Consider the following 27,112-nt stretch of genomic DNA (forward strand, 5'->3'; position numbering starts at 1 on the left):
GTCTCCTTTTTTACCCTCAAATGTACAACTTTTGTATTAATTTTATAGTTAATCAACAATTGTTAACCAATGTCCACTTAATGAGGATGATTAACTCAATCATTAACTAATTCAAGTTTTTCTTTTTTTCTTCAATTTCTTCTCTTCTCCTGTTTATCCAATTGTTAATTTCTGCATTTGTTTTAATTGTGCGACTCTCATCAACTCATCAATTTGTTAATCATCAACAAAACCCAAATGATGAAAAAAACGTTGAAAAATGTGATTCCAATATGAAACGTTCCAATGGGATTTAATTGTGATTGTTACCTCATAATTAATAATTTTTATTAATTTTTCATCTCTTGTTTCAATGTTTCACCAAAATGATCAACACTCTTCATTAACTGTTAATCACTTTCCATTGGGAAATCAATTGTTAACTTGATCAACCTTCTCATGGGATTTTGATTATTAATTTTGTTTATTCTCACTTGTTTTCAATATTATTTTGTCCAATTGTAATTACAACTTAAGACAAAACTGATCTTAAGTTTTTCCTAAAAGTTCCTATTATGCACAGTTACAGGGTGTTTACCTTATCGGATAAGTATAAAAAGATACGCGATAGTCATGGTGAGAGAGGTGAAGATGAGACTGACTTTAAATTGCCGCCTCTGGAAGAGATTAAATCTTGTTTCGATGACAATTTGGATAATTTGAGTGAAGACGAAAATGTTGATGAAGAACTGACCAACAACAATAAAGGTGAACAAGATGAAGATGTTACAGAGGAAGATGAAGCCGATGAAGACTCGGAAAATGATAGTTTACTAAATGATGAGCAAACTGATGAATTTGATGAGAATGAAGTTTACGATGAGAATGATGAAAATTCAACAACCGGTGACAACATGAACTCTGTCAACAACCTAAACTCAATGAAGTCAACTCGATGCCAAGTAAAGAGTAAAACGAGGATTGAACGTTCACGACGAAAATGTTCAAAGATTAAAGGTAAAAATAGTAAATTATCTTTATGTTCACCTTCATCATCAACAACAGCCAACAGCAAGGTGACACCAACAGTGCCCGTTAAACCAATACTCATGTGCTTTATCTGTAAACTATCATTTGTTTATGTTAAATCATTTACTGCTCATGCATCAAGTGAGCACAATATAATACCAAATGATGAAGAGAAAGCTCTTCTTTCCGCTAAAAATAGTTCCGCAATAATTCAAGGAGTTGGTCAAGATAAGGAGCCAGTTTTATCCTTTTTAGAGCCACGAATGGAAGTTCCTCAAACACTGTTACCCACCTCATTGGCTAACCTGGTTTCACCGGTTAACCTTGATTTAAATGCTGTTACTGGATCAACGGCAACACCATCAACCTCACCATCAACCTCAACACACTCTCACCACCAACAGCAACAACAGTCAACCTCATCAATGTCAACATCAAGTTCCTCTGTAAACGGTGCCTCGCCTCTTAATGGACCTCATCATCCTAATCTTTCAAGCCAATCAACTACTAATAATGTTCCAGAGAAACTATCATCTTCTTCATCACCATCATCATCACCCTCATCATCTTCACTCCATTCCAATGTAACCACCAACAACAACACCACCAATGAAACACTTGGTGATTCACACAAATCTCATCAGCAATCAAGCTCATCTTCATGTCAACAATCAAGTTCCTCAACCATCAATCCAACGTTGGACTCTTCATCAACACCGCCGTTCATGTCTCCCTCAACCAATAGCCTTCCCAGTCAATCATCAAATATCAACTCACCGATACCAAGTGAATCGTCAACGTTTGAAACGTTGAATTTAGTTTTACCAAAGAATAATAATAATAATAATAATAACAATAATAATAATAATTCAAATAATCTTCATTCTAATAATAATTCAACTAATGCTAGTAAAAGTAAAAGCAACAATAATTCCAATGGTAATAATAATAAGAAGAAGAAGAATAATAAAGATGATGGAGATTCTAGTGAGATTAATAAAGTTAATAATAATAATCGAATGGGAATTAGTGGTAGTGATTTAAATGCAATGGATTTAAATATTAATTCATTATTAACTCCAGAGCTTGCTGATCTGTGTAATCTTGAAAAGATTGCCAAAGCAGCGGCTGCTGCATCACAACGATCAAATGAACAACACGTTCAATCACATCAACTACAAGGTAACTCAACGGGCTCACCTAGTTCAACCTATGGATCCTCTTTAACCATTGTTAATCCCGCTGTATGTTCACCACCATCAACCTCAGTCTCACCCAAATCATCGTCACTCTCACTGACCACCAAGCAAACCTCACCAACCTCGGCAGCCTCATCACCACCCATTGGATTAACTGCAGCTTCAGTTCCTCTCTCACCTTCAACCCTAACCTCAATGAACTCAAATGTTGCCGCTGCCGTGGCCTCTGCACTGGCTGCAGCAGCAGCCGCAGTTAACCAGCAACAACAGCAACAACAACAAGGGCAAGCATCAACCTCAACCCCATCAAACTTGTCAAGCAACTCGGCCAGTTCTGGCTGTCACCATCCAGAGGGTGTTGAATGTCCTAAATGTGACATTGTTCTTGGTTCTTCTCGATCTCTTGGTGGCCACATGACCATGATGCATTCCCGTAACTCGTGTAAAACCCTGAAATGCCCTAAATGTAATTGGCATTACAAGTATCAGGAAACTTTGGCTATCCACATGAAAGAGAAGCATCCAGAGAATGAAATGTCTTGTGTTTACTGTTTAACTGGTCAAAAGCATCCACGACTTTCTCGTGGTGAAACCTATACCTGTGGCTATAAACCATATCGATGTGAGATTTGTAATTATTCAACAACAACCAAGGGTAACCTATCCATCCATACACAATCGGATAAACATGCAAACAATGTTCGTGAATTGGAACGCAATGGTTCACAAGAAGGTTTAATACAACAATCACAACAAGCCATTGCAGCAGCAGTGCTACAAGCTGCCGCTTCAACTCGCTCAATGTTATCACTTGTACATGGGATGCAACCACCAAACACAGCAACAGGTAAACCAGACAATTTAACTCGACAACAGCAAATGCGTCTTCAACAAGGTAAACAAGGAAAATCAGCCAATTCCAACAATGAACTTCTTAAAATGGACGATGAACAAATCAAGTTCCCAAATGGTAAGTCAAACTCAAATCAAAACTTAAACATTCCCTTTCCCTGCAAACCATGTTCATCACCTTAATCATCATCATCATCATCATGAGTTAACATTATTTACAGAATGCAAAAGATGTAAAAACGGTAACTGAAAGTATCCAAATGAAGCGAACTATTTATCAAACAAAATTGATTGAAATGCTTTTCAAATTTAATTAATGTTTACATTGAATAGCCAAGAAGGGAAAAAACGAAACAAGTGTAAAAATCATTTCTTTACTTTTCATCTTTTCTTGATAAATGAAGTTTCAATCAATTGATGATGATAATGATGATGATCATAATCAACATAATTATATTATAAAGAAAAATGAGGAAAAGTTGTTTTGTCTTCTCTCCATCTTCTTACCGAATAGCAAGAAGAAGAAAAAAAATGGTAAAAATGATTAAATGTAATTATATTTGTTGTTGGATGAAAACATTTTAATTTTGATCAATTGAACTGTTTAATTTGTTCCTTTTCTTCAATAACCTGAGATTGATTGATTTTCAAATTTCATTGCAAATTTAATTGTAAAAAAGGCCAAATAATCAAAAGTAGAAACTAGTTTTTCGCAAATTGGAAGGCGAAAAAATGGCAAGAGAGAGAAGAAAAAAAAGTTAAATGAATCTGATTGATTCTGAACACTATATTGTCCATTGATTATCGGTCAACTGGACAAGAGACAAAAAAGGTTTCAAGTTGGATAAAAGGTTGATGATGACAGAAAAAGATGGTCAAAGAAGAAGAAAACTGATGATTGAATGTTAATGTTGGCGAATGGTGAAAATGATGATCAGCATGAAACCTGACAAAAGAAATGAGAAATTTTTATCTGCTTCGATTGATACAGCGCAAGAGAATGCTAATTATCATCTTTTTCCTTCCATCATTTTCATTCTGAAACTGATGAGAAACTAATTTATAATTTTTCTTCTTCTTGATGAGCTTTCTTCTGAACTTTCACGCCCAACAACAGGCCAAAACCTTATTGATCAAGAAAATGAAATTGATTTGCAATTCTTGAATATAAAATGAAATAACTTGAAATGTTGTTTTAAAATCATTTTATAATTATTTTTGCACTTGGATTCACCTTTTTTTGTGTGTGCTTCATCCTCTTTTCAAATTAACATTATTGGCAGACGAGTTGAATGATAACAAACAATATCCTCATCATTATCATCTTATTTCCTTTCCAATCATCTTTTGTTAATTTTTCTTCTTCTCTTCTTCTCTTTCTCTTTATCCTCATCATTTGCTCAATCAATTATTATCATCATTATTACTTTTCGAGCTTACCTTATGTTACCTTTTGCGCTTTACAGTAAAAATGTTATTCTTTTTATGCTGATTTTTGGCTCCTTTTGGGATAACAATAACAAACGTAAAACATGTCAACTAATTCAACATCTTTTCATCCTGTCTCACTCTTAACGCTCCTAATTCGTTAACATTCTCACCCTTAACCTTACCTTGAGAGAGGAACAAAAAAAAGGTGTAAAAATAATAATCAAATGATGATAATAATGGAAACCATTAACAGATTAAAAATGGATTAGAAAGCTTTTAGAAGCGCAAAAGCGCATTTCCAAGGTTCCATTTAATCTAAATCTCAAACTGAATTTGAATCGAAATGTGAATAAAGTTTTGAAAGTTTCCAACTTTCCAATGAACACTTTAAACTGAAGAAAAGTTAAATTGAAAAGGTTAATTAATTAATCAGTCAAGTTATGATTGATATCAAATTAAAAATTTTGTTTCTAATCAACAGTCAACAGCAATTGGCAAATCCAGTTCTGTTAGCTTAAAGTTGAAGAGACACAAAAAAAGCATTTTATTTCCTTGAGCTTAAATGTTGAGCTTTAATTGGTAATTATTTGGTTTAACCAAACCTTTTAGTTAACAAACGTTTGAAGTTACACACTTGAAGACATTTTACCTTTCTTCTTCTTCTTCTTCTTACCTTAATTTTCAGCTTTTCATCTTCTCGTCCTCCTCATCTTGTTCGCCATCTTGTTCGTCTTGTTATTTCAAAAGATTTACCTTTTTTGTTGTGTCGTCTCTTTGTGTGCCCAAAATCCTTAACCTTGTTGGTTTCTCACAATTACCTTTGTCAAATACTTTTTGTTGCCCTGTTAACCTTACCAGTCTTTTGTCAATCGTTTACATCGTTTCCAGTCTCACCTTTCCTCTGAACCAATCTCATGATCACTTTGTCCTCCAACTAGCTTGGCCCGTAAGGCCTGGTCGATATGCAAATTAAGAAAACTCGTAATCCTTAAAAGAAAAAAATCTTTCAACTTTTCTCATCTTTTCTTATTTACTCAGCAAACTTTGTAATTTTGGAAGCAACTTTTTTCTTCTTTTCAACTTTTTCTCTTTTTGATTAATTGTTGCGATCAACAATTAAATATTGACTCTGTTGACATTAATTTTAGATTTAATCACTTTCAGAGAAATGATTAATTTGATTGCATTTTTTACCTTTTTGTCTTTTCCTTCAACTCGTTTTGTAATAACCTTTAATGTTTAATTACAATTTGATTTACCTTTTAACTATTGGAACCATTTCTCGATCCAAGGTTAAATCATTAAAAATATGCACGCTTTTAATAATTGCCAATCAATTGATTTGCATGTTAATCATTTTTCATGTTGATTACAATTTGCTTCAACTTTTCGGATAAAATTCATTTCCATTTCAATCTCTCCTTCAAGGAACAATTGAGATTATAAATTGACGTTTTTCAATCACATTTGTTCAACTCGAGGTCAATTGTAAAATAGGAAATCATTTAATATTGATCAATGTCTTACAATCAAAATTAGCGCAACAACAACTTTTTCAATTAAAAGGCGCAATAATTCATCTGATTAAAGCCTTCAACAATTGAACAGACGAAATGAATAAAAGAACAAGAAAAAAATGATAAAAAAATTGTAAACATTTGTAATGCTAAATGATACTTAAGAGACAACAAATGTTTCAACTTTTCTGGAAAAATGAAATTTCCATGAATTGCTAATGAAAGGTAAATCATAAAGACTTTTGTTGAAACTTTGAAACTCAGATTATCAGATAAGGAAAGAAAAAAGTGAAATTTTTGATGTTGAAGGAAAGTTGTTCATCTTTCATCTTGTCGTTCAAGATGATAAGAGTGTAAAGATGAGCAAATTGTTGTCGGTAAAAATGTTTACATCAAGGACTGACAATGACAATCAAAGAGATTAATTTAAATTCATTAGTTTCCTTATTAACAGTGATTAATTGAAAATGATTGTTGGTAAAGAATGTCTTTCATGATGAAAAGGGAAGAGCACCATTTTTAGCTTTTAAATTGTTGAAATTGAAAGAAAGCGCAAAACTGTAATCAATAAAAGTTAATTAATTTTAATTGATATAATTAGGAAATTAATCATTTCTAATCAATTTTAATTAATGACAATTGATTCTCAGCCTTTTGCTCACCATTTAATAAACAAAACAATCAGTTAACATTATCTGATGAGATAATAATGAATGGAAGCAACAATGAACAAACTTGAAACTCAAATGAAAAAGTTTAACAAAAGATGGCAAAACTAATGGAAGAATAAGATTTTTTGGTTAATCAACTTTTTCCAGTTGCAACAAGTTTTACATTTCATCGGCAACCATCATCATGAAAATGATAAACTTAAATTGATTTTCAACCTTCTATTGGTCAACATGAACCAACGTTAATTAAGTTGATTGTGATTAAGGGCTTCACGCCATCGGTTATTGGTATTTTTGTATCAATTGAATGAAACAGGATATTGCATTTGAAGGAAAAGATGAAGTTACTCTTTTTTTTTGGGAAAACAAAAGCTCTTTAATGATGTTGATGAATCCCTTTCAATGTTGATCATTATTAGTCTAATTTTGTTGTTAACCTGAAAGACTTTCTTCTTTTGGTCATGTTTAATGATTAATTTAATAGCAATATAAATAATGGTTGATTGTCCATCTAATTTTATAAGACAACTTTGCTTCTTCTTCTGGTCACTTGTTAATACTTTTTACTGTAAATCACTTTTCTTGCCATTTGTACTTTCCTCGTCCTTTAATCAACATAATCAACATTTGAAAGTAAATTATCATTTTCATTATTTTCTCGATTAACATTTTGTCCAAGTGATAAACTTGTAAACCAATTGCTCAAGGGATTCAATGTTGATTAAGGTTCCGGAAGTTGATCACAATTTAATTCACAGTTGATTTGTCCAATAATCAAATGTTGGACAATCTTAAATTGATTGGTCATGAAATTGTTTCTTAATTAACGACAATTTGGGCAAAAAAGTGCAACTTTTTTTGCTTCTTCTTCTTCTTCTCGCTCAAAGTCACTTTGATCAACTTAATTAAACTTTAATTTCTTCTGTTTACTTCTCTTGATTACTGTCATTTAACCACTGATTTGCTTCAATTGAGATGAACATTACAATTATAATTGAGTTAACACATTGATGTGCTAATGCGTGCGTGACGCTTTTATTAACACGTACAACTTGTAATGTTCAGGATCCGCCGCCATTAAACAATTTTTCACCTTTTCTCACATTTCCATCAACAAATATCATTCATTTATCATAATTCAATGAGAAACCTTGAATCAAACTCGGTAATCAACTGTTAATCAACTTTAAATTCAACCTTTTCATTAACCATTGAAATATTATCTAATAGCAAATGCATTTAAATTCAACTTTTTTTTTCTGTTCAACGAAAAATGTTTCTCTCGTAATTAAACCAATTAATTGAATGCACCAGCAAACCTTAATATTGAATTATTATTATATTTATTATCACCAACAATAGCAATTAATGATTCAATTAAATTACTTTGACTTTACTAATTTACTCAACTTTACTATTAACTCTCAATGTCATTTGTGATTAACTTTTTTTTCACTTCACTTTCATTAATGTTTAAATTGTAGTATTTGTTGTTGTTATTAACTACACTTAATGTAACATTTTTTTTTAATTTACTGCCCTTATCAACAATTTCCTGTCAATCTTAATTGTTACAAACAAACGTTAAATAGCAACAAAAAAAATGTCTAATGCAATCAACTTTGGCCAATTAAAAATTATCAATAGTAATTAAAATAGATAGTTTAATGTTAATATAATGGTAAAATCAAGATGATAATATTGCTAATTGGTGAGAAATGTTGAGTTATTGGTTGGTTAAAAAGAAGGGAAAAAAATGTCAAAAAAATTGTTGATTAACTTTGATTATGATGTTGATGAAAAGTGATCATTATTCATTATGAGAGTCGACATTTGAACAAATTTGGTTTTCCCATTTCAAATTGATTGCTTATTGTAATTACTTTTGATCAATCTTTTTTAATTTTAAATTTCTTCTTCTTCTTATTCTTGTCTTTTCCTTGTCTAGATGAGCTAACAAGTAGTATGCTTGAAGATTTGAATGAATCCTTTTTAGCGTCACTTTCTGGATCCAATCCGGATCCATCATCGGCTGCAGCAGCGGCCGCATTGTTTTCTGGACTTGGTTTAAGCGGTTTAAGCGGTTTATCGGCCAATCATGTTTTCCTTTTAGAGCAGCAACAAGCTTTACTACAACAACAACAACAGCAACTTGCAAATTCAGTGGGATCCTCTTCAACCTCTGCCAACTCTAATTCAACCTCTACCAGTCATCAATGTCCACAGTGTAATTTTTCAACCAACTCGGAAGGTAAACTTTCCCTTCACCTGATTAATGCCCATGCCAATCAGTTAAACAATAAATCAGGTTTAATGGTGGGACCAGTAACCACAAGTTTAAACTCGTCTGCCCATCTGTCAACTCTATCATCACCTAGTTCACCTAAAAAGGCTAAACTTTCACCAAATCAGTTATCTAGTGGTGTTGCTGGTGGTGGATCTACAACCACCTCACCTTCATCTCTATCCTCTTCATCTCATTCTGGTTCCTCTTCAACAGCTTTAACAATTGTTGTTTTGTGTCCTCTATGTCAGTCTCCTTGTGAAACCAGAAAGGGTCTCGAGACTCATCTCATTGAGACTCATAATGTTGCCAATAAAGAAGTTGTTGATCGTCTGATGTCTTCTGCAACAACAACAACAACAACCATTTCAGAGACTGTTTCCAATAATAATGATAAATCGTCAGTTAAAGATGGTAATAATGTTCCTAATAATGTATCAACCAATGGAGGTGATGATGATGGTTCATCGTCTCTAGGTTGTCCAGACAATGGTGATGGTCGTTCTGATTGTTCAATGGATGACTCAATTGATGGATCTCGTGATGATTGTGTTAATTTATCTTCTTCAGTCTCCTTAAACAATAGTTCGATAAATATGTCTTCTTCCTCTTCTTCCGGTTCCAAAACGGTTCGCTCTAAATCTGTTGATTCTCAAGCATCAGTAAGTGATCGTCATGTTTACAAGTATAGGTGTAACCAGTGTTCCCTTGCATTTAAAACAATTGAAAAATTGCAGCTTCACTCGCAATATCATTTAATCCGAGCAGCGACCCAATGTTGTTTATGTAGACGAAGTTTCCGTTCCGTTGAATCATTGCGTAAACATGTCGAAACCACTCATCCAAACATGTCCGAGGAAGAGTTGGATGTATATAGACAGAGTTTAGCCAATAATCCAATGTTACTATCTGTTGGACGCAATGGTGGCGGTATCTTGGATCCAGCGACAACCGAGCTTCTCAAAAAGGAATCAGCTCGTGGTGTTTTGGAGGACGATGGTGAAGGTGACGGTGATATGATGGACACTAGTGAATCAGGTACAGGGTTAGATGGTGATGAAGCCATGGACTTGGTAATGTCAGCTACAGCTCATGGTAACAATAGCAGCAATAACAATGTAAACAATGATTTACTGGATGAAGAAATGGTTGCTAATGAAATGGACTTCAAGTTGACCTCATCAACTGAAAGGGTAACCCTTGAAGATCAATTAAACAGTCAAACAGCAGCTGAAGATGGTTACAATGATCCCAATCGAAAGTACAAATGTCATCGATGTAAAGTTGCATTTACTCGTCAATCCTATTTAACAGCTCACAACAAGACTCTGCTTCATCGTAAAGGTGAAAAATTGAGTTACCCGTCAATGGAGAAATATCTTGATCCAAATCGTCCACACAAATGTGATCTATGTAAGGAATCATTTACACAGAAGACAATCCTTCAGGTTCACAATAATTCAGTTTCTCACATTCATCGAGCAGCTAAAGCTAAAGAAGCTGCAGCAGCTGCAGCAGCAGCGGCAGCAGCAGCATCAAATACAACTCTATCTGGTAAAGAGAGTCTTAACTGTGCCAATGATTTAACCCTTTCTCCATTAATTACTTCTTCTTCACCTCCAATTATCTCATCATCAACCACCTTAACCTCTGCCTCTTCTCTGGCAAACTCAATTGTTACAACTAATGCTGGTCATCGTCGTCATCTCTCATCTTCCTCACCTTCACCTTTATCCTCTTCAATCTCATTAACCACCGCAACAACAACAACAACACCTTCTGCTCAAAACTGTTCAACCACTGTTCTACCTGTTATTTCCGGTTCATCTTTATCAAGTGATCTGACAACTTCGTCTTCTACCAATGAAAAGAAACCCTACCGATGCAATATTTGTAAAGTGGCCTACAATAATGGACCCGCTCTTGATATTCATATACGATCTGTTTTACATCAAACCAGAGCAACAAAGATTAAAGAGTTAACACTATCCGGTCAAATTGACCCAACCATACCATTAATTGAACGACCCGATCTAAACTCATCTTCAATAACGACAAGTTCAGGTGATGTTAGCGTTACCTCTGTTTCATTATCCAAAAATAGTGACTTTTTGTCATCAAATAACTCTGGTAAATTGGGTGATTTAACTGAACAACAAGCAGCTTCTTTACAGCAAGCTGTTGCCCTCAACTTGGCCACTGGTGGTCAACTTTTACTAACCAATCCTGCAGCCATGGCAGCAGCAGCAGCAGCCGCTGCCGCCGCTGCTTCGTCAAACTCATCGTCTGCAAATAACTCTTCTGGTACCAATGCCGGTTTATATTCGTGTAATCGGTGTGGAACCATTGTTCCCAACCAAGAAACCTTCATTCAACATCAACAAATTTGCTCACTTTTTGGTCCTCGAGGATTGAAATCAATGACAGGTAAAGAAGGACAATCTTTCCAGCAACAAGTTGTTGCCGCTGCATCAGCTTTGGCTGCAGTTCAACAGCAACAACAGCAACAACATCAAGCACAACAAACAGCTCAAGAACAGTTGAATGCTGCTATCCGTGCTAGTCAAACTAAATACTACAATGCACCAGTTTGCAAATCAAAGCCTCCAGGTTATAAACATTTACTTGAAACGTGGGGATTTGAGATTGTAATGCAATTCAATGAAAACCATCAGAGACGCCGTAAAGTTCCTAAAGAAGAAAAAATTGACTCTGATGATGTGATAATGAAAGATTCTGGTGACAAAAGTGGTAACAGTGACCACGGTGTAATTAATAGTGTATCATCAGCGGATAAAAGTGATTTACCAGGGTCAACCAATTTACCCGAAATCAATAGATCTAAATGTGATTTTTGTAATAAAGAGTTCTCCTCAATTTGGGTTCTCAAAGCTCACCGAGAAGAAGTTCATTCGGCTATAGTTCCTATTACCCTGGTTGAAACTTTTGCTGATGAATATAGGAAAGATTATGATCGTCGTCATCATCATCTTGCTCACCATCACAATATCCTTTCCTCACCTTCAGTTTCATCATCTTCCACCTCACATTCAGTGCCACTCTCTTCACTAACCTCTGGATCAACATCATCTTCAACAGTTCATGTGAGCTCTTCAACACCAACAACCACCGTAACACCAATAACAAGTTCCAATGTTGACTCTTTTGTAAATGATGTTCTCAACGCTAATGGATTAACAAGTACCACTTCATCAGGTGGCGGTGCTGATTCAACCAGTGTCACAATCACACCAGCTTCTTTTGTACAAAACCATTTGTCTCAGGCAACTTCATCTTCTGGTCATGTTCATTATGCAGAAGGAACACGAAATGAAATGGGAGGAGGAGGAGAAAGAGGACGAGGTAAGAATCAATCCACCTCATCGTCTGCAACCAGTCATGGTGCTCCTTCAATGTCAATAACTGCAACAACAGCTACACCAAATTCATCCTCTTCAACGACCAATTCAACATCAACCTCATCAACATCAAATCGACAAGGATTATCTGGTAACTCGGGTAATGCCAATGCCAATGGATCTCAAGCTGAAATGTCAGCACAAATGGCTGCTGCTCAAATACAGTTTAGTCAATTGTTAATGTCAATGGGACTTGCTGGCATGGGAATGCCCATGAATATTCCCGGTATGAATGTAAATTTTGCTGCTGCCGCAGCTATGGGTTTACATCCACCCATGATACCAATCATGATGCCTCATCTTGACCCAGTCATTGCTGCTGCCGCCTTTAACCATCAAGCTGCTCAAGCTTCAGGTAATCCAGCTGCTGCTGCTGCCGCTGCCGCTGCGGCCGCTGCTGCTGGTTCAAGTAACAATGGTGGTTCCTCATCACAGTCCGCCGCTCTTCAAGGAGCTGAAGCCAACTTTTTCGCCGCTGCTCAACAAAAACTATTAGCTCAACAACAGCAACAGTTGACTGCTGCTGCTGCCGCCGCAGCCGCTGCAGCTCAACAACAACAAGCTCAGGCTCAAGCACAACAACCTAAACGTGCTCGCACACGAATTACTGATGATCAATTGAAAGTGTTGAGACAATATTTCGACATTAACAATTCACCAACTGAAGAGCAACTTCAAGAAATGTCTGAAAAATCTGGTCTACCATTAAAGGTGATTAAACATTGGTTCCGTAATACACTTTTCAAAGAGCGTCAAAGAAACAAAGATTCACCTTATAATTTCAATAATCCACCTTCAACCATTTTAAACCTTGAAGAGTACGAAAAAACTGGTGAGGCCAAAGTTATTTCTATCGGTGAATCTCAAACAACAATTAAACAAGAAAAATTAGACGAAGAGAAACCCAACAAAGAGGTTAAAGTTAATTTAAATAATAGTAGTGGTCCTCTAGTTGGTAATAATAGTGCTCATTGTCTGATTAAAGAAGATCCAGGTAACCATGAATCAAGTTTGATTGAATCTACCAACCTATCAACATCAACAATGCCAGCAACTTTGAATCTATCTATTAATGAAGTTAAAATGATGTCTACAGCAAACACTAAATCTGAATATGATTTCACCTCATCTGATGATGATGGTGGACGTAAAGATGATTCAGTTAGATTAGAGATGAGACGTAACCGTGAATCAACATCTACACCCGATACATCAGTAACATTTAGTTTAACCAATCATTTGGGAGCAAGTTCAACACCAACAACAACCGGATCAACAGTGAATCAATCTAACGTTTCCCATCAGCAACACCTTTCATCATTGGCAGCAAATTTAACTTCAAAGGGAGTAACAGGTGCACGTTGTGAACCCTTTGACTATGCCAAATCTTATACAATGTCACCTCGCTCTGAATCTTCAATGAGCTCAATCTCAACCAATGACACTTGTTCACAGCAAAGTGGTCAACCACCTCAGTCTCTCTTTGCTGGCCTCTCTAGTCTCACTGGAACCTCTGGTTTACCTGGTCATCTAACCTCTAATCCACTTCAAATGGCTTTAGATGCTGCTGCCTCTCATCGAGCCGCAGCTGGATTAACAAGTGGCTTTGGTATTGCCTCGCCACCCACTGGGTCCTCGAGTTCAACTGGTGGTGATAGAGGAAACTCTTCATCTTCAGGACCCTCTTCCGGTACCACTCCTGGTAAACGTGCCAATAGAACTCGTTTCACCGATTATCAGATTAAAGTATTGCAAGAATTTTTTGAATCAAATGCATACCCTAAAGATGATGATCTTGAATACCTTTCCAAGCTTCTTAACCTTTCACCTCGTGTTATTGTTGTTTGGTTTCAAAATGCACGTCAAAAGGCTCGTAAAGTGTATGAAAATCAGCCCACCTCAATGACCGATGATGACTCTTCTCAGGGTAAACTGTCCAAGACTGCTGGACTAACCTATCAGTGTAAAAAATGTTGCCAAGTTTTCCAACGTTATTATGATTTGATTAAACATTCAAAGTCAGCTTGTTTTAAAGATGAAAATCCATTGGCCGCCCAAATAAGTCAAATTAAAGCAGCTCAAGAAGCAAGGCAAGCTGCAGCCGCGTCACCGGGAGCAGCGAGCATGTCATCGGCAGCTTCAACACCAGCACCATCATCAGTCAAAGAGTTGGTCGATTCATTAACTCCCTCGCTAGAAGTCAAACAATCAAACTCAGGATCTACAACAACAACGGGTACGAGTAACAATAATAATAACACTAACAACACCAATAATTTCAACAACCTTGCATCAACATCTTCCTCTTCTTTAACTGTCGATCCCAAGTCAACAGGTAACAATGGATCAACCTCATCTTTATCCTCATCTTCCTCCTCTTCTGGTCAACAACAACAACAACCTTCAACCCTGGCTCCAGCCAATTTAACCAACAACACGACTTCATCACACCACCATCAACGAGACTCGACCGCTTCACCAACACCCTCCGAGACAAACAATCCTTCTAGACCCTCATCATCACCTTCAGCCAACTCATCCAATGGTGCGTTTCGCTGTGAAAAATGTGGACTTGTTTTCCCTCGTTTCGACCTTTGCCAAGAACATCAATTGGTCCACTTGATGCACCCATCTTTGTTTCCACCTTATCCATCCACCTCACCCTTTGGGATACTTCAGTATGAAGCCTGTCCACCGGGTAGCATGACTGCTGCAGCCGCTGCGGCCGCCGCTGCCGCTGCTGCTGCATCAGGTAATGCTGCAGCTGCAGCAGCAGTTCAAAGTTTACAACAACAACAGCAACAATTTGTCAATTCACTTACTGGACTCAATTCATCGTCAACCTCTTCTTCGTCCATCAACAATCTTTCTTTGAAACGTAAACTTCCAGAAGATGAAGATTCAATGGACTCTACATCCAATGCAGGAGGCGGTGGAAGTGTGTCTGGTGCGTCAACAAGTGCAACAAATTCAGGAATGTTAGGTGATCAACCGCGTGACAAGCGACTTCGAACAACAATTTTACCCGAACAATTGGACTATTTGTATCAAAAGTATACAATTGAATCCAATCCAAGTCGAAAAATGTTGGAAAGCATTGCCAAAGAAGTCGGTCTTAAAAAGCGAGTAGTTCAAGTATGGTTTCAAAATACTCGAGCTCGTGAGCGAAAAGGTCAATTTCGTGCCCATCAACAAGCAATCCATAAACGGTGTCCCTTTTGTCGAGCCTTGTTCAAAGCTCGATCAGCCCTTGAATCTCATTTAGCCACTCGCCATGCTGACCAATATACCAAAGGTGATATCAACATAGACGCATTGCCTGATGGTGATCCTTCCGAGGATACATCAGACGAAGTGAAAGCCGCATTAACACCAGAAATGTTGCAACAACAAATCTATTCATTCCAAAAGTACATGGATCAAGTAACCTCGGGTCAATTTAAAGACGCATCCAGTGGTTCCAATAGTGGAGCTGCTCCCACCAGTCCAGCTGACCTTTCCTTAAACATAAAGGCAGCCCTTGGATTGGGCGGTGATTTACCTTTAGACTTATCCAAACCCATTGAATCAGGTGATGGAACAGGGTATGATGATGACATGGTTGGAGGTTATGGTGATCCATTTGGTGATCGATCTGAACTGGGTGAATCAGACTCCGAGTCGGAAGAAGAAGATGATTATGATCTAGTTTTACCGACAAACTTATTCAACAGTGCAACCGGATTAAAGTCAACTGGTGGTCAAGTCAATACCTCATCATCGTCAACCTCAGCCGCTGCCGCAGCAGCAGCCATTGCAGCAGTAGCAGCAGCCGCAGCCTCAGCCTCAACAACCGAAGAAAGCAAATTACCGTTGAACAATTGTTCAACCTCTGCTTCAGCAAGTGGACAACTGACAACCCCGCCAACAACCAAATCGGGATCCAATTCAAAAAGATTTCGGACTCAAATGACTACTGTACAGTTAAAGGTAACATCTCATTGCAAGTGATCATCGCAAACGAAAACAAATGCGAAAGTAAAAGACGCAAGAACAAAAAATATCTATACATATACAGTAAATAATATAAAAGTAAACAAGAAGACTAGAACTTCGAAACAACTCAGATAAATGCAAATTTGCATGATAAAAACAAAAGCATCATCTGATGAAAGATTACTATGAAACAAAAACCCAATTTTGAGTAGCAAATAAGGCAATGAAAGGAACAAAATAAAGGCAGAAAAAAAATGTTCAAATGTTAAAAGAGAAACAATGAATGTGAAAATGCTATCATTCCTTGTTTATCACAATTTCCCTCAAACTTCTTCATCTTCTTCATCACCACCATCATCATCGTCACATTTTTTTTCCTTGCATCGAACTCTTTTCTCTTTCTCTCTCTCTCTCTTTCTTTCAACATTTCTTTTTTTCTTTCTTCAAGAAAAAAGTAAAATATCACAAAAAACAATGACATAAACAACATTCAAACTCACACAACAATACCTTTAAAAAACCCATTTAAGCACGTAAAATATACTTCATCATTCCCAACATCCATTGAAAATACAAATGTTTCTCTTCCTCTTCTTCATACCTCTTCTCTCTCTCTCTTGTAATATTATTTAAGCGATTCAAATTAAACGATTTTCCTTGACAATTTTTACGTTTGCAAGTTTTTTTAATTTTTAATTTAACAATTAAAATTGCACCAAAATGCAATTCAATCGTGAAAACCACAAAAAGAAACCAAATGTAAAACAAATCGCGAATCTTATTTACTTTTCATTTGATTATCATTTCACTTTATTATCATTTTCATTATTATCACTGAGAACAACAAAAGAACATGAAAAGCTGGAAAAAAATGAGCCAAACTTTTGTTCTGCAAAAGATATTGCAAAGTGCACCATTCATTGAATAATATTTGGTGTAATTGTGTTTTTTTTTGTTAATTGCAAGGTTGATGTTATTTCTTTCTCTACTTATAATTACTATTTCAATTGAATTGCAATTGAATGTCCCTTGCTTCGGATAGGGGCCAAGGTAGTTATTAGAGGTTATTTCATTTTTACCAAAACATAATTACTAACCTGCAAGTTGACAATGCTAATAACTATTGGCTTAGAAGATAATTGAAACTCTGAAACGAAGGCGAACGAGAAAATGAAGCATTTAGCTGAAAGAAAATATTGCCTTTAATTAACGTCAACGAAAATTAAACTTTCTTTTCCCAATAATTGTTATCAAATGTTTCATTTTAATCAATGGAAACCAAATATTGTTTTTTTATTTCAAGTTTGTATTATTTTTTTGTTCATTCATTTTAACCTTTTAATTTGTTCATTTCAATATTGTTTTTCATTTTTTTTCATATTATTTTGCTATTGATCAATGAATCTAATTATTGGTACGAATGAGGAAAGAAGAGAATGAGAAAAAAAAGGTTCAACCTCAATTAAATCTTGTGTCTTTTCATGGATCATCATTTTCATCATTTTCATTCTCATCATAATAATCATCAATTCTTGGATTTTTTGTGTTCGCTTTTATTTTTATATCAATGATTATTAACTTGAGGTACTAATCAATCAATGGCAGAGCAATTACCAATCATTATTACCCTCATCACGGTCTACCCATATTCAGTGTTTTTTTTGAGTCAAAAAAAAAGATGATGAAGTAGATGTTGATGATGAAGATAACTGCTAAATACTGGAAATCCTTGAATAGAGAGAAATGATGAGGTGTAGATAAGTTCAGTGAACGTAACAAGGAATGAGAATCGTAGGCTACGTAGGAGATGATTATGATGATTCAAGATGGAGATTTTTTTTTCTTTCTCTTCTCTCTTTTTTTTGCCTGTTCGCATTGTTGGTGAAGAAGACTAATAAAAGCAATTAGAAGAAGAAGATGTATTATTACGAAGAAGAAAGGGAAGAAAGGGAAAAATATGAAAAAAGGTTAGAAAGGAAACATTTTCAGGATAAACAAGAAGATAAAAATGATTGGAAAATGGAACAGAATTGAAACTCTTTTTTTTTGTTTCGCAAAATGGTCTTTACTTGTACCGTTAATGACATACAGATGAGCATTTGTTGACAAAAGTTGACGAAGCAATTGAAAGTTCATTTAGAAGGGGAAAAAATGTCAACTCGACTTTTGTGCATGCAATTTCAATTCTCATTTGTTCATGTCCAAATTTCCGGTCATTCGATTGATTCTTTTCGAATCGAATTGTTTTATTCAATTTATTGATGAAAACTTTTTCTCTCTTTTCTTCTTCTTCTTCTTCTTCTGCTTCATCTTCTTTCACTTTTGTAATTGCTTGTACCTTTGCTGTTTGGTGAATAATCAGGTAATGAAATCAGTTTTCGATGAATACAAGACTCCATCAATGACTGAATGTGAGATGTTGGGACGCGAGATTGGCCTGCCCAAGCGAGTGGTTCAAGTTTGGTTTCAAAATGCTCGTGCCAAAGAAAAGAAGGCTCGACTTTCCATTTATGGATCCAGTTCCATTGGTTCAACTGGAGACCCGGAATCACCGAGTAAAGTTCCAGACGAATGTAAACTTTGTGGTGTCAAGTATAATCACAAGTTTTCCGCCACTTCCATGCAAGAACATCTCTTTTCACCTTTACACATTGAAACTCTTCGAGTTCACATAACAAGTGCTAAATCGTGCAACGAATCGGGAGAATCGGGAGAATCGTTTGCCGATGATTCCTGTTCAACCGACTATTCTGGTATAACATCTTCACTACCTTATACCATGAGCTCAACTTCAACACCAACAACACCAATGATGACCAACTTTATCAACTTTTCTGGACATCACATGATTGGTAAACCAGATTTTACCAAATTATAAGTTCGACCAAAAAATCGACTTTTCTTCTTCTTCTATTATTATTGCGACTGATTTAAATGCAACAAAAGATGAAACAAAAGATAACGTGAAATGACCTCAATTTTGTAACAAAAAACACAAATGTTTACCTTTCTTTTCTGTTAAAGGTAAATTGACACAAATGAACTTGATCTCGACATCCTCATCATGAAACATTCCAAAGCCATATTATCATCATTTCCATCATCCATTTGCTCCAACCTCATCTTCATCACTTTCTCTCATCCTCATCCACTGGAAGATAACAAAAGCAATCTGAGAAGACGTATAAATAGATGATGATTAACACTCTTCACTCAGCAAAAAGCCATTCTTTTCCTATTACAGTTTGACTCTTTGCTATTATATTATATATAAAAAAACAACAAAATACAATTTTTCCTTCTTCTCTTTGTAAACCTTGATTCTCTCTCTTCTCTCTCTCTCTCTCTCTCTCTCTCTCTCTCTTGACAAGCAAACAAAACCCAAAAACCTTTCATTTTTGGTCAACCATGATTCCTATTTATATGTTATTTAAAATATTGTATTATCAACTGAATGACAACAAACAAAATGGCAACACTAAATAATGCTAAATTAAACCAAAATCACAACAAAAAATTGATTTAAGCAAATTTCAACCTTTCCTTTTATTTCAATTTAACTTTAAAAACTCATCAAAATGAAAAGCAACCAGTTTAGTGACTCAAAAAAGCTTAGTTTCTCAACTTGCAGCCAATATTCAAAATAAGCTTTCTTTGATTGACTCATAGATTCTGAGTAACATTCAACTTTCATTGTTGCTCATTTCACATATTAATGTAACAAGATAGCAGTGAAAATAGCTGGATGCAGGCTAAAAGTCGCTTTCGTTATAAAAACATTTCTCTTTAAGTTACAATCAATCGCGCAAAACTAATGTTGATTCAAAATCGCAACTAAACATTTTCATTGAAACTTTGACGATTTGATAAAATCTCATCTTCGAATTCACACTTTGGAATGATCAATGACCATTTAAGGAAGGTTTAAAGATAAGTAACTTGTAATCTGCATTTCGAGCAACAACTGTCGAATTAATCGAACATTAATCGCATTGACGATTCATTTGATTCGGCTGTTTAAAGTTCTTTTGAATTTGATTCTTAGTCTAGAAAAGAATCTTTTAGTTAGGAGTGATTTTGATTGATTCTGGCGACTGAACTGCAGAATTGATTCTGAATGTAGTTTTAACCTTTAATGGAACATTTAAATGACTCAACTTGCTATTATCATGGTATTCATATTAATATTTTAAAATGGGAAAAGTTCATTGAAGTTGTTCTCATCTTTGAAACAAAGCAACCAAAAGGCTGCTCATGATTATTACATTGAATCTTTTCAAGGATAATCTTTTCATACTTCAACTATCATATAAAATCTCCACCTCATCATCAACTCATCATCATCATGGTAATCATTTATTTACTCTGTTAATCGTGATTATCAATTAAAATGGTTGTTCATGGTAACAATCAATGATACTAAATAATAATCAGTTACCAAGAATGTAAAGGTAAAATTAAGCGATGATGTAAAAAATAAACTTTACATCCTAAATCATATTTAATAATAAACATGATAAGAATGGCGATAATCTGATGAAAAATGAAAGCCAAAAACTATCACTTTACAATCTATAAACTCGCCAAACTATTTCAAAGTAAATTAAAAGAAAAAAGCTTTTCTCCAAAAAATCAAATTCAATCATTCAAAAGGAATCCAGCATTTGAATATCGAAGCGAGAAAAGAGCGAAAAAACAAATCGAATTTACCCATTAATGGGTTGAAATGAAAACAATTGCAAATGAACAACTGGCCAACATAGTCGAAGGTGAAATGGTTCAAACTCATTAATCTTCATCGACATTGAATTGAACATTTTAAATGTTGGTATTAATGAGCTTTTGAAACCTTTTAATTGAAGGAGAAAGTAAACTGAAAATTTGTTATTTAATCAACCGTCAATTTGGTTGTCAATTTGTTAATAACTATTATGGTTTCCATCCAATGATTAAACTTATTTGTCTAATTTTTTGTGGTTCCAATTGAGCTTTAATTGGATCACAATTTTTCCTCTTTTCATTAATCTCTTTCCCTTTAGTTCAAGTGTTAATTGGATTGAATCGTTTTTAATTGTTGTATCAATGAAATGTACATTGGAAATGAGAGCAAAGCAAAAATGTTGTTTTTCTCATTCTTTCCTTGCAATTTGAATGACTTTTTGCAAATGATGAAAGTGTGATTTGATGAGAAACGATTAATCTGTTGAAATGAGATTAAATGAGAATCTCTATGATTATCATGAAAAGCTAAAGGAATCAATGTCTTGTCAGTGAATCAAGAGATGCAATTTAATCTATCCTTTAATACAATTTAGGGTTCCAATGGAAACATTTTCGACTTTTCCTTTTTTGACATTCAGCCAGTGATAATAAGAAGGGACAATGGTAAAGGGAATGTCCAAAAATTGGTCAATCAAGATGCTTTCATCAACATCGTTAAACATTTTGTCTTTTGTTGGTCAACATTTTATTTCTCTTCCTTTGACTTGTTTTAATTTGATCGGTAAGAAACCTCAGCAACCGCAAAAGACAAAAACAATGAAAGGCAATAATAATTGAGACAAAAATTGGGAATCACTTTAATCAAATAATGAAAAGAGAGTGACAATAATTTCTATTAAAATGGTTCTCATTTTCATATCATGGTTCCCATGCTTGTTGGGACTGTCACTTCAAGTAAACCATCAAACTTGATGCACAAACTGACCACCAATTTTGGCCTCTTCTTATCACTCCAATAACCACTAATTTCCCTGCAAATTCAATCCATTTAATCAAATTCCCTTTTAATCTTTACATGATCATTGAATGCAAGACAAAACTAAAAGCCATTTTCATCTTTCATTGATTTTATTGCTCCTTTTAATCTCTCTCATCAATCCATTTCGATGCACTTTTTGGTTATCAATTTTTACCATTTTTTGTCTTTTCATTTCACAAGTTCATTTTTGCAGATCAACTTTGCTTCTCCATCCACCTTCAAGGTAAAGGGTAAAAAATGTCTAGAAAATTCAACTTCCACCGAACCATTGAAACGCCTTTTTCCGTTCATCATTACAAAGTCAAGTCAGTTTTCACATTTTAATTTTTCGACTATCGTTTCAATGAATAATTATTGAGGGAAAATGGTTAATATTGTTGACCAAACGGACATTTACATTTATTGTTTATCCTTAGCTGATGTTAATCATGACCATTATCATGACTGAAAATAAATAGGTTGTGGTTTGTGAATTGAAAAACTGATGGTTAGCGAGTAAAGAATGAAAAGTTAAAGCTTAAAATTCATATAATTAAAGTGAAGTAAAGAGTATGTTATTAAGTGTAATATAAAATGCAATTAACAGTTAGCATTATGGTCAAGAAGAAGAAGAAGAAGAAGAGGAAGATTATGATGATGATTATGAGTCTATTTTTGAAAGGGAATTAAAGTTTTGAAAAGAAAAGCAGAAAAGACAAAAAATTGTTAACTTTGTTCGCGTTTCATTAAAGCAACTTTTCTCAACTTTCTTCATCACCAACATCAACAGGATAAACAGGTAAAACATTGGTACAACCAATTGAACCGTAAAACCAGAAGAAAGGTAAAGACTGATAATTAGAGTAATAATGAAAAAAATAACAAAGTTTTTCTTTGCAACATTTTTCTTCTTCTTCTCTCAAAGAAAAGCAAGAAAAATTCATATGAAAAGTTTGAATCCGGGAGTTTCGCATTATTGCATGAAGAAGAAGAAAAAGGAACCAGAAAATGGTTAAGAAGTGTTTACCAATAAAAGAGGATAAAATTAACAAATTAAAGAGAAAAATTCGCAACTCAATATTTGATAATAGCAACTGATGATGATTTGACTATCATTAAGGCGAAGTTGATTGAGAGAAAAACTTTTTACATTAAAAGTCATTAGAAACTTTTTTTTCTTCTCTTCTTTTCTTTACTGTTTTCGTTGCAATATTAATGATAAACTTTGTTGTCTAACGAAAGGCACTGTTCACTTGACTCCTCCACTTGCTCTGGTAGCTATTAAAAGCTGTTGGCCTAAAGGCATATTGAACGATAGCTAAGGTGAGACAAAAAAAGGCAAAGATGAGAAGGCAAAAGAAGTGATAAGAAGACATTAAATGCGCCTTGACGAATAATTGTTATTGAAGAAAATTAAGAATAAGGTCAATACCTTGGTGTAGTTATCCAGCGAAATGATCAATTTTGGTGAAGAAAAAGAATACTCTTAGACATTTTTTTCTCTCTTCTTCTGATGATAGTCATTAAGATTATCATTATTATTATCATTTTCATTAACTCCCCCAACTATTTTCATTATTTTCCCTTGTAACTTGCATTAACAAATGATGCCAATCATTTGCCATTAACATCCTCATCATGCTCATCACCATTATCATTATCAAGTTGAGAGAGAAAAGGATAACTTTTTTTCTTCTTCTCTTCTTCTGTTCAGAATAATCAGCCAAGAATATCGGTGAAACCAGATTTTACTTTATCCAACTTTTATCAAATTATTTTCATTTTTCACTTTCATTGAGAAATCGATTAATGAATAAGCCTTGTTTGAATCTCAGTTTTTGGCTCATCTTCATCAAATGTCTATTTATAATGATGATCAATATCAAGTTAAAGGTAAAAAAGTTATGAAAAGATTTCGTTCAACTTTCCATTCGTCAATCTATCGATTTCTTTGTCTTTTTCATCACCTCAACATCTCTGCAAACACAATGTTTCTGATTGATGAAACTCTATTTATTGTCTTTTTTCGGGTTTACCAGAAAAAAAAGTTCTGTTCACATTAATCTCAAAATTTTGAAACTTTGTTATCAATCAACATTTTTTTTCATCAAAACTCAAAACTTTCACCAACTTTTGGTCCATCGCCAGTCATCCTCATCATTACAACTTTTCACTTTTTAATTATCGATTCTTTCTGTGAAATTAATCTTCATAACACTTCGAAATCTAATCTTTTTCATTTCCCAAGGATAAAGTTTCGAAAAGGAAAAGAACCTGAAAAGTAAAAAGTTGATAAACATTGTTAAGCTTTTGGACTTTGAGTTTTGAAAAGTTTAGTTGATTAAATTGAAACGATTGGTCAGTGATGATGAATCATGAATTTCACTGTAAATAAAAGAAATGATTATCCATGTTTAATTGAAGGTCTAGAATGAGATGGCAACAGCGAAAAAAAGACAAGAGAAACTAATGATAATTTAGCTTCTTCTTTACCTGTTTCTCTTTCATATTGCAGGTAGAAGGGGAGTGATTATTTTCTTTCTCTTTTACCTTTTCTTCTTCTTCTTCTTCTTTTTTTTCATTGGAAAATCAAAATATCTCTTTGAGGGTGGTAATTAAGGTTAATGTCTACCTGAGAGACGCAAGTTTTGCAAGGGAAAAGGGAAGAAAGAGAAAGAAAAGAAGAAGAAAAAAAGTGAGATGAAAAAGGTTTCAAGATGATGATAGCTATTCACTTGAAAATTACAAGTTTAAATGTTGTGGTGTGGTGGGAGGGATTTCGAGGTTTACTCATCCCTCCCTTTGCTATCTTACCTCCTCATCAGAGTAAATTGGTTGAAACGTTTGTTTTTAATCTCTAGTCTTAACTTGAAGACAAAAAACTAATGAAACCTTGAGAAGGCGCTTTCAGTTTTGGACGATACTTTCCGAAGTTATTCAAATGAAATACGGCACAATCAAAGCAATGGTCAACTGTAATCAAATTCAACTGAGAATGGACGCCAAGCTCAAGTCAACTATTGATCAGACAGAGTTTTTGTCCATAGAGCGACCTTTGAAGATGAAAAATCTCCATTTTCTAGTTTTTAACCATTAGGTGAAGACAGAAATCTTTACTCTTATCCATTTTCTATGTCCGTAAAAATATCTAATTAGAGTTGATTAAAGTGACTTAATTTGGTCATTCACAAAGACTGTTTTTATCGTCAGTTAATCGTTTTATAAGTAGCTAAAATTTTCAGATTTGAAAAGTTCAATAATTTTCAGGTTATTTTGACTAAAAATTGGAAATCTAGAAGTGATAATCAGAAGAAAAGATTACAGAAACTCTTTATACTCTGAATAACATTCAGCTGAAATGAAACTTCAACTGTTAATTTACTTATAAAGACCAAATACTCAAATGGTTACTTCAAACAGGAAAGTAACGAGTTAATGTGAGACTTGAAACATTAAAACAACTTTGAAAGATTATAATTGTTGTCTTATTTTAGCAAATGATCATTTACTCGATCTTTATTGTATAAAATGGGTCAAAATTTATCGAAAGCAATGGAGTTACATTAGATTTATTGTCAGTGGAAATGGATTTTTTTGGCCATTTTCCGAATTCGAAGTGGGAAGAAAGTAAATGTTGTACGATCAAAGTAAAATAAATTTGAATGATTTTGCATTTTGCAAGAAATAATTTTCAAGTCAAGTCTTGTTGATGGACAATGAGCTGGTCAATCAAGTTACTTTGTGGTATCACAATGATAATTATGTACCTAATTGAACCTTTTTTTTCTGGTAACTTCGTGAGTTGATGATGATGATACTGTTTACTTGGGTCTCGAGTAAATCATCTATGGTTGAATTGTGTTCAGTAATAGTAATTAGAGAAGGTAAAGAAGAAAGCTAAATTTTAAATCATCATGACCATTGGGTGGACACACAATGTGAAGAGTGCAAACAAATTTAATCATCAGTTTACTCATCATTATCCTCATCATCATCACCATTTAATAATAATCTGTCTACTCGCCTATTTGGACAACTTTGTCTTCTTCTGTAATTATCATCAGATCATCATCCAATGATAATAGCATAAAATTTAGCCAAAGAACAAGGCCGACAGCAAAAAAGCGAAAAAAAAGTAAATGAACAATTTCATTAAGTTCATCTTTCCTTGGCAATATCATGACGAAAAACGAAAAAACCAAACAAAAGTTTCCTGTTGACCAATTTCGCGACGAAATCCCTTGAAATGGAAACTGTGCATTTCATTTAAATGTTGATGCAACCTTTGATTCAATTTCAACACTTTGATTGCAAGCAAACTCTCGTCTAATTAAATGTCAAAGTGTCAATGGACAGTATAATACTGGACACGAGAACAAAAAAATCAAATGAAAGACAAAATGATGAGATAGATTTATATTATTACAAGGGTGATGAGAATTAACTTTTTTTTCTTCTTCTTTCTCTTCTTTTCTGTGTTGCTTGTTCATCTTCTTGTTTCCACTTTCATCCAATGAGTCTTACAATGAGATCAACTGGAATTAATGAGCAACTACTGGTTTATCCTCATCATCATTATCATCATCAAAATCATCTTCTTGTTCAACCTTCTCAACCAAACATCAACAGCTTCAATCAACAACAGAACAAAAAAGGTTCATCACTTTTCCTGCTCAAATCTAATGAGAAAAATAAGAGTAATAATAATGATTAAGACACCTTTTCTGTCTTCTATTCTAATCATCATTTCCATCATTTTCATCATTTACATTCAACTGATTCTCTCTTCTAATTGTCCAACTCTAACCTTTTCCTCGACGGGTTGACACTTTGCTTATGAAAACTTAAAAAGTTTAAAGTCAATCAAGTTTTACCATTGATTTCAATTCAATTTGATTGAATCTTACATTCACCTAAAATTGATGTTAATCTTGAATCGTCATTCAATCATCATTAGATTTTACACTTTTAATCATTTTCTTGATTCAACTTTTAATTTCTATTTTTTCGAACAAA

The 27,112-nt window shown here is 34.3% G+C and overlaps 1 protein-coding gene across 5 annotated transcripts in view; it reads left to right on the top strand.

Annotated features, from left to right (window-relative positions):
- The window catches only part of zfh2 (Zn finger homeodomain 2), a 64,563-nt gene extending 44,676 nt beyond the window's left edge, over positions 1-19,887 (top strand). For 4 of the 5 annotated variants that reach the window (XM_015940346.3, XM_025160187.2, XM_015940348.3 and 1 more), the window contains 3 exons: positions 517-3,177; positions 8,627-16,350; positions 18,719-19,887. In XM_015940346.3, coding sequence (XP_015795832.2) covers positions 555-3,177; positions 8,627-16,350; positions 18,719-19,234 — 10,863 coding nt within the window. In that variant the 5' untranslated portion in view covers positions 517-554 and the 3' untranslated portion in view covers positions 19,235-19,887. Of the gene's footprint in view, positions 1-47; positions 3,178-8,626; positions 16,351-18,718 lie in introns of those variants that run through there. The other variant, XM_015940347.3, reaches the window with a different exon arrangement.
- The last annotated feature ends 7,225 nt before the right edge of the window (positions 19,888-27,112 follow it).

Source organism: Tetranychus urticae, chromosome 1 (genome assembly GCF_039701765.1).
Source record: "Tetranychus urticae isolate SD_2017Ah chromosome 1, NJAU_TeUrti_SD_1.0, whole genome shotgun sequence".
Taxonomy (NCBI): Eukaryota; Metazoa; Arthropoda; class Arachnida; order Trombidiformes; family Tetranychidae; genus Tetranychus; species Tetranychus urticae.